This window comes from Mus caroli, unplaced genomic scaffold, assembly GCF_978045245.1.
Source record: "Mus caroli unplaced genomic scaffold, Mus_caroli_1 scaffold_14, whole genome shotgun sequence".
Classification (NCBI taxonomy): domain Eukaryota; kingdom Metazoa; phylum Chordata; class Mammalia; order Rodentia; family Muridae; genus Mus; species Mus caroli.
In genome coordinates, this window is record NW_028227269.1 from 106,512,919 (window position 1) to 106,527,466 (window position 14,548).

The window sequence follows — 14,548 nt, forward strand, 5'->3', positions numbered from 1 at the left end:
TGGAGTCAACAAATTTGAAGGGAAAAATCAAAGTATTCCCTAAGGCCCAAGCCCTGCTCCTCTGTACAGCCCTGTTGCTTAGCAGCCTGCCCAGGACAGCTGTGCTGGGCTCTCTGGCCTCTCCTCCTTCTTAGAGCTGGACAGGCCATGCCTTTGTCCTTTGGCTGCTTCCTCCAGCTCCTAACCCAGTTGGTAGCTTCTAACTAGGTAGGCTAGGTACTACTAACCTAGTGATGACCTTTCTCCTTAGCCTCCAGTTCAAGATCTCCTGGCTCCTTGTCCTCTCCTTGGCCCTGACAGTACACCTCTTCAGCCTGCCTCTTCTATTTCCCAGCAGAAAATTATTTTTTTCTTCTCTTTTAGAGTTGTTTTATTTCACAAGTTACCTGTTTCTGAAAAATCCCAAGAGAGGACTTGAAGGTCCCCTATAGTATCCATGGCAACACAGGGCTCACGAGACACTTTCCACATGCCCGAGCAGAACTTGCTGTGTGGCCCAGCTAGTGTGACAGTCACAATCCTGCCTCAGCGTTCCAAGTGCTGAGACTGCAGAAATGTGGCACCATATTTTATGCCAACAAGGGTTTTCTCAACCAGCCAGTCTAGTTCAGCATCCTTAACAATGCTAAGGCACACAGTCGGTGCCCAGAAAACATTCATTGAGCAAATATATCTATTCCTCTTAATGAGGATGAGAGACGGTTAAAATGTCGGATCCTGACAGCCACACCCAAGGCTCCATCCCGGCTCTGCCACTTTGTGTTCCATGATTTTAAATCTCTAGACTGGGGAACCGGGACTCTTCAGCATCAGAACAGTATCGACCTCAGAGGTGTTCCGAGGCTTGAGTACCTTCTTCTCCAAAGCATCCTCCACACCAGGCTGGCCTGCAGGTGCCTGCGTACCTAGGGCTATTGTTGCTCCGTTCCGAGGTTACAGCCTAAGTGTCTCTCTTCTTGGGGACTGCCCAAGTTTTGTTTCTATAGCTGTAATGAAAAGCAACTCTTTCAGTTTACAGTTCCAGGTTAGGGTCTGTCACTCCAGGAAAGTCGCAGTGGCAGGAGTGTGAGGAAGTTAAACGCACAGGAGCAGAGAGCCTGAGGCTGGAGAGATGGCTCAGCAGCTAGGAACATCTTCTGCTCTTGAAGAGGGCTTAGGTTCTGTTCCCAGCATCCATGTCGCGGGGGTTGGGGCTCATAACCATTTGCACTTCCAGTTCCAGAAGATTCAGCACTCTCCTGGCCTCTGTGGGCCCCAGGCACACATGCAGGCAACACACCCCCAGAGCAGAGAATACACTTTCTTCCAGCCCTCTCTGCATTTACACAGCCCAAGACAAGAGGTGCTGCTCATATTGAGGGTGGCCTCTCCCCCACCCCAACCCAATTAAGGAACGTTCTCACAAGCTAACCCAATTCAGACAATTCCTCAGGGAGATGGTCCTCTCAGGCGATGCTAGATCAATTGAAGTTAACCGTCTCGGAAGCATTTGGAGTTCTGCGCCTCCTACCCCAACCTGAAAAGAGAAGAATGAGGCGCTTGGACAATGTCTGTCACCCTACTCATGCAGTCTACAGCAATGCTTCACTTGGACCTACTATGTGTGTGGCATGATGCAAGGCAGGGTGGGAATGGGATGGGCCGAGCGAAGAGATTGATTCACCTTCGCAGGACTTGTTGACAGCATGGAAACAGGCTGACCCTGATCTCCTCAGTTTCTGTAAGACACAACACAGAGCAGTGGGAAAAGAAGAAAAAGCGTTTGGACGTGCAGCTCACTGAGAAAGACACAGCCCTGAACTGATTTTAAAAAAAAAATGGCGCTCAAATCATCAAAGCACAGCAGGTGGCTTACCTAAACTCAGGCATCACTCTGAGATGCCACCCAGCTGTGGTTTTCCCTCTGGTGCTTCAGAGTCTGGAGGGGGAGTGACAGTGTTTGAACAGACTTTTACCTCACCCTGCAAGGCTCAGCTGAAGAGCCCCTTCTTTAGCCCCCACCTGAGGTAGGTGTTTTGCAGACAGCCCTCCTCCATCTTCACCCATTCCCACCCATGACTTCCCTTGGGCTCTAAGAGAGCAGGGACGCTGTCCTTTCTTAGTCTCTGGCCCTGCAGCACTTTGCAAAGTGCAGGAAACACGAAAACCTCCCACTAAGCATTCCTTGAATGCATGAAATTACATTTAAAAAAATAAATAAATCTAGAACTGTTTAAGAAACTGGTAAGGAGCGCCACCTAGAGGCTGATTATTAGCACCACACTTTAGCCTTAGTGTTTGTGCTGGAGTCCTAGTTAAATCTCCAGTCCCTTAAAAGTGGCTTCTTGTGGGTGACATTGGTCAGGCAGGAAGTCGTTGGCATCAGTGTGAAGGCACTTCGTCCTGTCTCGCTCAGTCCCGAAGTGGTTCTGTCCGTTTTCTGGATGAAGAAGCAAAGCAGCCTGTGTCCCCTGGTGTGCTGCATTGCATAGCTTTGATCTACGGAACACAGACACTCCAGTAGCCCTTGATGCCTCTCCCACCATGACTTTTGGCTTTTGTGCCCATCTGTGTCAGTTGCTCCTAGAAGCCATTCCCTCTTCTCAGATTCCTGGAGACCTGAGCATCCCGTAGGGGTTTGAATTCCCCTGTGGACTTCCTCTTCTTGGCGGACCATTGTCTATAGGTGTGTGTGTGTGTGTGTGTGTGTGTGTGTGTGTGTGTGTGTGTGTGCTCACCTGCATGGACATGTGTACAAGCCAAAGGTTAATATCAGTTGTCTTCCTCGATCAGTCTGTCTCCCCCAGACTCCACCCCCACCCGCACAGCCCTTCTGTGTGGGTGCCAGGGATCTGGACCCTGGTCCTCAGGCTTGTGTGGCAGTCACTTTAATGACCAAGACACCTCCCCAGCGCCTGAAACTGCATTTTCCTTTTTCTGGACACCGCACAGAATCATGGGATTCAAGGCTTGGGCATCTTTTTGCCTTTGTGACTGTCAGCATGAGGCAAAGAATTCGGGTCGGTCATGTCTTTTGGCTTCCTGTCTGGCTCCCGCATCCCATTCCTATGACTGCAGGAGGTTTGCCTTGCTGTCTTTTTTTTTTTTTTTTTTTTTTTTTTTTTGCCTTTCCCTCACCTTTCTTCCCACTGCCTGTGAGCCAATGCATAAGTGACATGGAATCGGGACTCTGGCTTCCACAGGGCACACAGATCACAAGACTGTCAATCATGCCCTGACAGAGGGGACAAGCCAGGTGAGCCACAGAAAGACAGCTATTTTTAAGTGTGACAGAAAGCTGAAGCCACTGTATACTGGGCTCAAACAAAGCAAGAGAAGGGAAAAGGGGGCAGGCCCCCCTCAAGGGACAGGCCCGCGATGCATTTTTGGCAGAGTGTCAGAAGGAAAACACTTGGCTTTATAGGAAGAGGGGACTCATTAAAGGCCCAGAGTGAGCTGGCTGACGGGGCAAATTCCTAAAGGTCCAGACAAAGGGGAACCCCACACTCCCACACACTCCTTTTCCATAGACCTTCAGGGAGTGCCCAGGGCAAGCTGTAAAGGAATGTGAGTGAGCATAGCAAGAGACGTTCTGAGGCACACCAGGTCATCTGTGGTGTGTGAGGAGAGAAGTAACCAGGCGGTGGCCACCCTCTGTTCTGCCCTGGAGATGCAACTGTAAGCAGGATGAAGATGCTGTATTCGTGGGCCTTTCTGCTCAGTGGAGAAACAAAATAAAACAGGGCTCAAAGTGCTATAGACAAAAATAAGCCAGGGTGGGGCAGGAGTGCGGACTGTGGGGAGCGGGGCCTGAGGGAAGACTGCAGTGTTGGCTGGACGTCCAAGAAGGCCTCACAGGAAGTGGCCACTAGCCTAAACCCAAGCAGCAGTCTTGTGTCTTCTGCAGGCTGGTGTCCAGGAGGAGGGATAGGGAGCCAATGCGAATACTGGAGTGCTCCAGGCAAGGCCACAGAATAGCAGTTACAGGCTGGAAACCAGAGCTACTTACCCAAGGGGTTAGAAACGGCTTGCCTAGGGCCGTATAGCCTCAAAGGAACCCTAGCACTTAGATCGGAAGGCCAAACAGAGTTTTTACAGTTCCGTGTCCCTTGGCCACACTTCAGAGTTTAGAAAGTTTTGCCAACAGCAAATTCTGCTGTGTTTGAGCCAGGCTTGTTTGAGCCCCACCACCCACTCCACACAGACTCGGAGTGGCCTGGACATCAAGGGAAGCAAGGGATCATATCACTGATACAGCGTCGGCTGAAGGATGACTTCCGGTAGAGGTAAAGCTTTTCATTGCATTTCAAGTTAGAACTGAGGAGAAAAGGGGTGACTTCAGGGAGATGGGATTTTAGGGAGATGGCTCACTTAGAAAGCCTGCCATACCAGACAATGTGCAGGCTAGTTTTGTCAGCCTGACCCCAAACTAGAGTCATTTGGGACGAAGGAAACTCAGTTGAGGAAATGCCCCCACCAGATTCTGTGGGCAAACCTGTGGGGCATTTTCTTGATAGGTGCTTGATGTGGGAGGGCCCAGCTCCCTGTGGGCGGGGCCACCTCTGGCCTGGTGATCCTGGGCGCTTTAAGAAAGCAGACTGAGAAAATCAATCGTGGGGCATCAACTGTAAGCAGCACCTACCTCTCCAGGACCTCTGCATCATCTCCTGCCTTCCGGTCCCTGCTCCTAGTCTCTGCCTTGACTTCCCTCAGTGACACATTGTGACCTCAGAGTTGTAAGCTAAAATAAATCTTTGTCCCCAAGTTGCTTTGGGTCACAGTGGTTCGTCACAGCAACAGTAACCCTCACTAAAACACATAAAGACTTGAGTTCTGAGTTTAGATTCCCAAAACTCATAAAAAGAACTGGGACATAGTGGAAACTGTGCCTGTCACCATAGAACTAGGGAGGGCAGAGACTAACAGATCCCTGAAGCTCAGATCTATGAGTTCAGTGAGAGATTCTGTCTCAGGAAAAAATACAAAAAGGTGACGAACTGCTGCCTGGTCCCTGGACTACCCAGCCTGACCCTACCTGCCCTTGGGGGCTGGAGGTGAGTCAAAGACGTAAACTCAGGGAGCAGGTGAGACACGCCTCCGCAAGCTCATCTGAATACGCCCTCCACCTGCGCCCCATTGGTCCCGAGAAAGCAGCTCTTCTAAGCAGCAGCTCCTGATTGGCTGGCATTGTCTGCGCCAGCAATCCTTGCTCTCTCAGGCAGTCTTCAATCAGTTCCTTTGGCAGGAGGTGCTGAGGCTGAGCCCCCAGTGTTTACGTAGAGGCGGCCCCGCCACAGCTCCTGCTACAGAGAAAGATCTAGAAAAGTCACTTGACGTTTGCCTCTGGCTGATACACACGCGCGCGCACACACACACACACACACACACACTCACACACAATACAAAAACACACGCACACGTACAGCATAGGCACCTAGCTAACAAGTATATGCACAGATGTGCATGCATAAATATAGAAGTGAGATTAGGAATGTATCTGCTTTTTTTTTAATTCAAGCAACCAAAGATTATGTCTCTAGCAGCATTTAAGGGGTGATTAGAGTGACCCCACAGGGGTGGCATATTCAAATGTCCTACATATCAGATATCAACATTAGCAAAATTACACTTATGAAGTAGCAACAAACTAATTTTATGGGGGGGGGGGTCACCACAGCATGGGGAACTGTATTAAAGGGTCGCAGCATCAGGAAGGTCGAGAAGCACTGGATTAAAACAGTGTTCCTTGTGCCTGTGGTTTCCTTTCTTCTGATTTGTTTCCTAGCTTAAGGCTGGGAGACCTGGCATAGCTGAGCTGGAATCTCTGGCTGGGATGCAAGGAGTGGCTCACATTCCTGCCCTCTCTGAGAGTCTGTGTCTGGCGTGTCTCTCTAATCCAGCCTCTTGACCGTAACCCATTAATGATCACGGTGCCCCATGACCTGATCTCATGGGGTCATCTCAGCACTGCTGCCACGGACCAAGCTTCCAGTTGGTGGCCCTTTAGGTCAACCATAGCAGTCTCTGGGCTTTTGTCACCTCCCCACTGGCAGCTGTCCCAGGGGGTCCCCCATTGAGAAGAAGTGGGTGGCCACTTCTCTGGGGCCACACACTCTTCTTGTTTCTCATCTGTTGCCTCCCTCACAAGCTCTGCTTGCCCTAAGAAGGACTGTGGTCCAACTGAGGCATTTTCTTCCAACCTCCGGGGCTTTGATTTCCCAGGCACGGTCATAGGTTGTCACTGTCTGTTTTGTGATGGGCACCCAAGATGACTGTGCTCAGCAGTGACATTCCCTTATGGGGTGGCCTCTGTTCTACTCTTCTGTCATCCTTAGAACAGTTACCATACAAGAGATGTGCCAACGAAGTCCAGACCCACAAGTTCTTTCATCAAGACTTGGATGACTTTTAAAAAATTAACCAATGTATACAGTATTACACTTTATTATGACATTTGCAAATAAAATTTGTTTCAACTTAAAATTTTAAGTTAAATTTAATCCTATGTGTATGAGAATTTTGCCTGCATGTACACCTGTGCAACATGAAGAAAGAGTGTTGGATCCTGGGAACTGGAGTTAGAGATGGCATATATGCGACAGGCATGACCAGGGAAAAGCATGGCAGTGTCCTCAGACCTCCACACGAACATGCACACACGTATGTCCACACACTTGCAAGCACACATCTATGCATACGTATATGTGCAAATATTATACACACATATAAATAAATAAATACTGGTTTTTTGGTTTATTTTCACAGCAAACCCAAGGAGCCTGCATTCAGTCCAGGTAAGCTCTGGTTTTGTCCTTAGATTGGGGGAGGGGGTATATAATTTAGACCTTGACTGAGTGGGGAACAAAATGGTAACCTCAGAGCCAGGCCACTGGTACTCAGAAAACAGATCTGGTGCTTGTGAGTGTACCAAACAGTCATTGGGAGCTCAGATAACAGCAGGGTCACCAGGAGACAGGCAACAGGCATAGTGACTAGACCCCTACCTGCCCCTTGTCAGACCCACATGGAAGTCAGTGAGGGTTAGAGCAGAAACTTCTCAGTAAAGACACCTTAGCCTGTAGCCTGCTCCACCGACCTCTCCTGCGCTTCTCCCCGAGGGAAGGTCTCCCCTCCGTAAGGCTGTCCTACCCTCTTCAAAATACGTGCTCCCTGTCTGCTTCTAATTTCCTAAACTGCAAGCCAATAATACTTCATAAATGGCTGTCTCTAAATCACACTTTCTAAGACAGCAGGTACTTCGTCCTCTCTCCTTTTAGCATATTAACTGTATTTTAAGATATAGCTAAACATGAAAAAAGTTACAAATGTGTAGTTAAATAAATTAATCTGATTTTAGTATTCTCAGTTTTCCCATCTTCCACACAAAATAAAGATTAATCCCTGAAAATGTAATTACCACAACCCCACAGGCGTGCAACCTGAGCATATATGTCATGTCAAGATACACACAGTATCCCCCTTGTTCCCTTGTCCCCTCGGGGGCCAGGGTAGCACCAGTGAGCACCCCAGCAGACAGGCCAGCCACACTTGCGGTACCTGCCATCTCTTTGTCTAGCCCTTCAGTCTCCGAAACCCCAAGGGAAGCGCCGGGTGACACACTGCAAAGGTAGGCAGAGCCTCCCAGCCCACAGCTCTCTGCACATGGCTGCTGCCCCAGCCCCGAGGCTGTTCTCATACAGACAGGAGCCTCCACGCATGACAGCGTTTCTGTTATGTCTCCTAAGTTCAATGCACCTCCGAACTTTCACTTGAACGGGCTTCGACATGTGGCTGACTTGGATTGTCATTCCCCATTGCCTGATTGTAGGAGGTCTAAAAGGATCTGGAGAGAGCTCTCGGGCATCTTCCTGAGTGTCCCCTGTTTGGCATGAAGCCCTGCACCGCTGACCTCTCCCCACAAGCACGCACCTCTGGGTTTGGTGATTGTGTGCTGTGCTCCTAACGCATTTGCAAAACAGCATTGCTTTGCCAGTTGTACTGGTTGTAGACGTAGGCCGTCCCCGTTTATAGTACACGATGGCACAGAGTTAAAATATTGTTTTGTCCTAGTCAGCAATATTTTATGGCAAGGTAAGGAAGCTTCAGTCACACGCATTCTTCACTGGACTGTAACCACCACATGACCTCAACAGACTGTTCACATGCACTGTCGGCTCCCACAGCGGCTCTCTAGCTCTCTGGCTTTCAGAAATGTCCTTGTATAGGTGTTAGTTCTAGCACCCTGGCTGGGTTGATCCCCGTATTACAGAGTTAGCAGAGTGACTTTCTGTTTCACTTTGAACTCCACCATTCCCGCTTCCCTCTGCTCTAAGGTGGGGCAGGCAGCTGCCTTTTAAGCCTGCCTTTGTGATCACCAAGGGATGAACGGCAACTTGGGTGAGAGGTTAGAGTAGGCAAGAGGTTCAGAGGAGAAGAGGAGGGAAGAGCTGGAGGTGAGGCTCAGGGGAGACAGCTCATGAGGTGCTGAGAGCTGCTTCTGGCCCGCAAGGAGAATCCTTGTGGGGTGGATTTAGAAGACGAGGTCAGCTAAAAGAGAGCCGTGCTGGCTCGTACTGCTAGACGTACCAGTAAGCAAGTAGGCAAAGGCAGGATGGATGAAGAATCTGATGAAGCGCACTGGAGGCTCTCTGGCATTGGCAGCAGTGTGTAAGGTGACGTGGGGGAGCATTAAGAGAGCCTGCAGTGATGGCAGTCCCGGGTGAGCCCATCTGGATGCAACCAGGGAGGGTGCTGTCCCCACCATCACAGGGGCCATGGCTGGACCAGCGTGCATGGGGGTGAGCACATTCGTGGCTCTCATCTAAAAGTCAAGCTTCGTTAAACCCAGAGTGAAGAGTGGCACGGGCATTGGGATCTGAAGTGCATGCATGTGGTGACAAATACTTGCATGTGATGTGTGATAGTCCTTAGCTGCTGAAGCATGGTGATTCTCCCAATTTATCCTGTTCTCTCTGAGGTGATTTCCTGTGGGGTTTGGCGCAGATTTTGCTGGTCACCCCTGTCTGGGTTAAATATCGTCGATTCTGGATTCTCCAATCTGCGAGAGTATCGGAGACTCTGATCATTTTCTTTGCTCACATTATAGCCTTAGTAGTCAGAGTACCCCAGGTGGGTTGGGTTAGGGGGTGTGGGGGAAACAGAAGTTGCCTCAGATCAACATATTTTTTTTTATTTTGGCCCTTTTATTTACTTATATCAATTTATTAGAATACCAAAGTATTTCAGGGTCCTAGAGAGACGGTGCAGCGATAAGAGACCTTGTTGCTCTTGCAGAGGACCCAGGTTCAGTTCCCAGCACCCACAAAGCTGCTCACAACTGCTTATGGCTCCAGGCCCAGGGTTTCTGATCCCCTCTTCTGGCATGCATGTGGAGCATGTAGTCATATTCATAAAAATAATAATATTCTAATTAAAAGTAAGGTTATTTTAATAGAAATATTCAATCTAGAAAACTCTGCCTCTCCGTCTCCCCCTCCCCCCTCCCCCTCCTCCTCCTCTCCCTTCTCTATTCCTCCCCCTCCTCCTCCCCTTCTCTCCTCCTCCCCCTCCTCTCCTCCCCCTCCTCTTCCTCCTTCTCCTTCCATTTTCCATTTTAAGCTTCACTTGAAGCATTTTCTTTTTAAATTTTTAAGAATTTTACTTTTAAGATTGATTTACTTAGCTGAGCAGTGGCGGCACACGCCTTTAATCCCAGCACTAGGGAGGCAGAGGCAGGCGGATCTCTAAGTTTGAGGCCAGCCTGGTCTACAGGGTGAGTTCCAGGACAGCCTGGGCTACACAGAGAAACCCGCAAAAAAAACCACACAAAAGGTATTATTTAGCATTCTTGTTGCATCTCTGCGTGCGCTTCTGCTGACTTCACATTCTTTGCATTTGCAAGGACTGTAAAGTGTAAAGAATGCATGGAATTATATTTTACACTTATATAACAAGGCGATTTGAATATCAAAAGATATTTTTTGATACCGAGATTGTATATACTGATGTATGATACTGAGTTGGACTTAGTAATAACGTGGGTTTCTCGGTTACTTATGATTCTCCATGGTACATTTTCTTCTGATGGTAACATGCCTACACCCAGATGTCACAGGAAATGACTGTTGGAATCTCACTCAGGCTCTTTACAAGTTCTTATGGATGCTCTGAACTTGAGTGAGAAGCTCAAAAATAACAACCACACAAACTTTTGTTTCAGGTTATTTATTTAATTTTGCATTAGATTTTTAAATTTGATCTAATTTTTATTTACATATATGTGTCTCTGTGTGTGGATATGTGAACATGTAGCCAAATACCCAAAGAGGGCAGAGAAGGGCAGCAGATCTCTTGGAGTATTGTGAGCCATCTGTCATGGGTGCCAAGAGCCCAGCTTGGGTCCTCTGGAAAAGCAGTCTATGCTCTTAACCACTGAGCCATCTCTCCAGCCCCTGTCTGTTGGGTTTCATTTCCTCTGGAAAACTAATTGAAAGGGACATGGGGGTGGGGGTGTGGTGGAGGGACCAGAGACATGGCTCAGCAGGTAAAGCCGCTTACCCAAACCTAACAGAGTGAGCCGGATTCTGAACCTTATGGGATGGAAGCAGAGAACCAACTCCCAAAAGTCATTCTTTGACCATCACAAGTGTCATGTGACTCCTGTACCAATCAACACGTTAGATAAATAAATGCATTTTAAAAAAAGGGAGACGGCCACTGTGTGCCCGACAGGCTAACCAGACTGTGGTGTTTGCTTTCGGAGCGCCGAGGCACACTGACACCTTCATTGTTTTTGTAGAAGAAGGATATGTAAAAATGTTTCTTCGAGGCCGTCCGGTCACCATGTACATGCCCAAAGACCAAGTGGATTCGTACAGTTTGGAAGCAAAAGCTGAGTTACCAACGAAGCGGCTGAAACTGGAGTGGGTGTATCCTTTACTGGCCGACCAGACTGTCAGGGATGGCTCCTGGTAAAAGATTTATAGAAGTTAAATATTTTACTATTAGCTGTTTAAAAAGTCAAAATTTCAGATGTGGCCATGTAGGAGAGGCAGCTTCAGAGCAAGTTCCCATGATTGTGGTTCCCGTTCGAATGCGTATCCACTGTCTTCCTGAAAGGACGCCATGGAAACAATCGTTGTACAGGTGGATGGATTGGGGGCCAGGGGAATATGAGTGTCTGGCCTGCCTGTCACAGAGAAGCAGCAAGCTTAGTGAAAATGATCAAAATTGGTGTCTTAGTCAGGGTTTCTGTTCTTGCACAAACATCATGACCAAGAAGCAAGTTAGGGAGGAAAGGGTTTATTCAGCTTACACTTCCATACTGCTGTTCACCACCAAAGGAAGTCAGGACTGGAACTCACACAGGGCAGAAACTTGGAGTCAGGAGCTGATGGAGGGGTATTTCTTACTGGCTTGCTTCCCCTGGCTTGCTCAGCCTGCTTTCGTATAGAACTCAGGACTACCAGCCTAGGGGTGGCTCCACCCACAATGCCCCCCCCCCCTTGATCACTAATTGAAAAAGTGCCTTACAGCGGATCTCACGGAGGCATTTCCTCAAGGGAGGCTCCTTTCTCTGTGCTAACTCCAGCTCCTGTCAAGTTGCCACACAAAACCAGCCAGTACAATTGGATAAACATCAGGACTCTAATGATCATGATTTCAACAAACCAACCACTTGTTCTTTTTTGAAACAGGGTCTTCCTATGAACCTAGCCTTTAACTCACAGCAATGCTTCTGCCTCACTCTCCTGAATGCTGGGTTATAGGCATGAGCTGACCCGCCCCTTAAGAGCTTAGTGGTCAGTCTGTTGTTCAATGCTGTATTCATTTCCACCATGGAGGGAGGCTGCAGCAGCCTTTCCCACCTACCAAGACTCTACATCAAGTTTATAGTGACTGTCTGCCACTCTCGGAGTAAAGTCGAGCTCTGAAGACAATCCCGACATGTTGATTTAAGTTGGTGCTGCCGAGCCTTCACTGACAAGAATTAGTATTTGAGATGATGGAATCATATTCATGGAAATCAAAAGATTAGAAGTTGTTTGGCCATCTATTTTGGCTCATGCCATGGGAAGGGATCTGCCTCTTCTTTAAATTGAGTAGTTTTTAAAATCTAATCTGGAAAATGTTATTCAAAGAATGCTTCCTTATTTGTGTTTTAAAAGATTCGAAACAAGAAAATTTGCTCCAAAAAAATGGAATTTTGGCAGGTTTTTTTTTTTTTTACACTCAAGTTCAAGTAACACTTTGCTCTTTTAAAGTACACATGTTAAAATTTTAACACTAGGTTAATGAGAAGGCTCAGTGGCTAAAGGTACCTGCTAACAAGCCTGAAGCTCTGAGTTCAGTCCCCAGGATCCACTTGATGGAAGGAGAGAGCCAACTCCTGCAGACTTATCCTCTGACTCCACTTGTACACAGGCACCTGTGCCCCTGTGCTCTTGCATGCACACACAATAAATAAGGTGTAATAAAATGTAAAAACATTGATAATTATCCCCAAAATGCTGGGGCACCATTAGTTAATTCATTAACTTAATTAACAGTTAAAGGTTAATTAAATTTGAAACCTTTGTTACATTTGAGTGGCATATGTACTCTTTATAAGTACTTGTATCATTTTTAAGTGATGTTTAATAAAAAGATTTAGCTCCTAGATTGCAGAGAGTAAAAGCTGTTTGGCTCAATAGCTTCTAAAAATCAAACAAGTCTTCATTTTTAAAACAAGATGTGTTCATACCAGACATGGTGTGTAGCCAGACATGTCCGTGATTCCAGAGCAAGGGAGGTTGAGGCAGGAAGATCTGAGCTAAAGTCAGCCTGAGCTACACCATGATCACCTGCCTCAAGCACAGCCGTAGAGCATTTGCCTAACACAGGAAAAGCCCTGGGTTCAATTTCCAGCACTGCAAAATGTTGTGTTCATATTCTTACAGAGCACTTAAAATTTGTCTTTAGGTATGTAGGTACTGAGGTCCATTGGGCACTGAGTGTCAGAATCTATTTAATTTTGCTGTTGTTTGAGACATGGCCTCTCTTACCATGCAGCCCCAGTTGGCCTGGAGCTAGCTCACAGAGATCTGTTTAGGCTCACAAGCACGCGCCACCGCACCCAGCACGTTCTCAGTTCAGCATTGTCTAAATTGGTTAAACTGATAGCAACCATTGCACAGCATCTTTGGGCCTGTTGAATGAAGCGGTAGTTCTCCAGCTCTTAAAAGCAAAGGATTTTCGTCTTGACATACACTAAGCTACGGGTACCGGGGGCGAGACTGTCGCAATAACTTGTACTTGCTCCCGACCGGGGAGACCGTGTACTTCATTGCGTCTGTCGTGGTGCTTTACAATGTGGAGGAGCAGCTGCAGAGGCATTACGCGGGCCACAACGATGACGTCAAGTGGTAAGTCCCCACAGACAGGTCGGCAGGACATAGGTGAACTAGCCTTAGCCAAAAGAATTCAGCATCAGGGCACAAGCCAGGGGTGGGATGGTACAGGGCTCTGAAGGTGCAAAGCTTTTCTTTCTGTTCGCCGTGTTGTCTTTAGGCTCCCTAATTCTGCTCTCTGTGCTTCTATGTGACCAGATTATCTGAGGGAAAAAGCTTCAGGAAGCTTTCTTAACATCCTGAATGTTAAAGACTTCAAATTGGGTCTCAAATTGGGTCTCTAAGTTTAGAAAACGTGCTTTGTGTGCAATGGCAGTGGTGGGCGGGGCCAGGTGGTGGGCGGGGCCGGGTGGTGGGCGGGGCCGGGCACAGTAATTTAAAAAAGAAAAAGAAAAATTTATAAAGTTAAAAAAAAAAGTTTAGGCAGGGCGTGGTGGCACACACCTTTAATCCCAGCACTCGGGAGGCATAGGCAGTCAGATTTCTGAGTTCGAGGCCAGCCTGGTCTACAAAGTGAGTTCCAGGACAGCCAGGGCTATACAGAGAAACCCTGTCTCGAAAAAAGAAAACGTGCTTCGCTGTGTACATAGGTCTGAGTCTGGCATGCCTATGGGTCATCCTATAGCTTAGGGAAGACCTTGCAGTGGGTAGATGGGTTTGTGGTCCTACTGACATGAGACGTCTTTCCTAATTAACACACCCAAAAATGACTTTTAGAAAAGGGTGGCGACTAAGTCAGTGGTTCTGAGAAGGAAATGGTATTTTCCCAACAAAGGATGCCTTTCCTTGGAAGTTCCTGAGAGGAAATTGGGCATTCTGATGAATGAAATAGCATTTGCTGGCTAAGGTAGTTGGGGTGAGTCTGTGAGAAGCTAGGCAGTATGGATTTCTTATGTTTAAACTTTTGGAAGATTGTAGAAGTAAAGTGCACCTTCATGTGGGGTTGTCTGATAATTATCCTTATTTTAGCCTAGCGGTCCATCCTGACAGGATCACCATAGCAACGGGACAAGTGGCGGGCACCTCTAAGGACGGAAAGGTGAGGTTTGCTCCTTGTCTTTCTGACTTTGGTAAAGACCTGGCGACAACCTCCTGACGACATTGCTGATGATGAGTCTTCCTGGTCGTTGTGGTCACAGCATCTGAGAACTATTGGGTCCTCACCAGGGGCTCTCACTGCA

The 14,548-nt window shown here is 47.8% G+C and overlaps 1 protein-coding gene across 4 annotated transcripts in view; it reads left to right on the top strand.

Moving 5' to 3' along the window:
• Window positions 1-14,548, top strand: part of Eml1 (EMAP like 1) — a 167,416-nt gene that overhangs the window by 123,660 nt on the left and 29,208 nt on the right. For 3 of the 4 annotated variants that reach the window (XM_029484428.2, XM_085830649.1, XM_021178557.3), the window contains exons 5-9: window positions 6,745-6,773; window positions 7,556-7,606; window positions 10,778-10,907; window positions 13,233-13,382; window positions 14,337-14,406. In XM_029484428.2, coding sequence (XP_029340288.1) covers window positions 6,745-6,773; window positions 7,556-7,606; window positions 10,778-10,907; window positions 13,233-13,382; window positions 14,337-14,406 — 430 coding nt within the window. The remainder of the gene's footprint in view (window positions 1-6,744; window positions 6,774-7,555; window positions 7,607-10,777; window positions 10,908-13,232; window positions 13,383-14,336; window positions 14,407-14,548) is intronic. The other variant, XM_021178554.2, reaches the window with a different exon arrangement.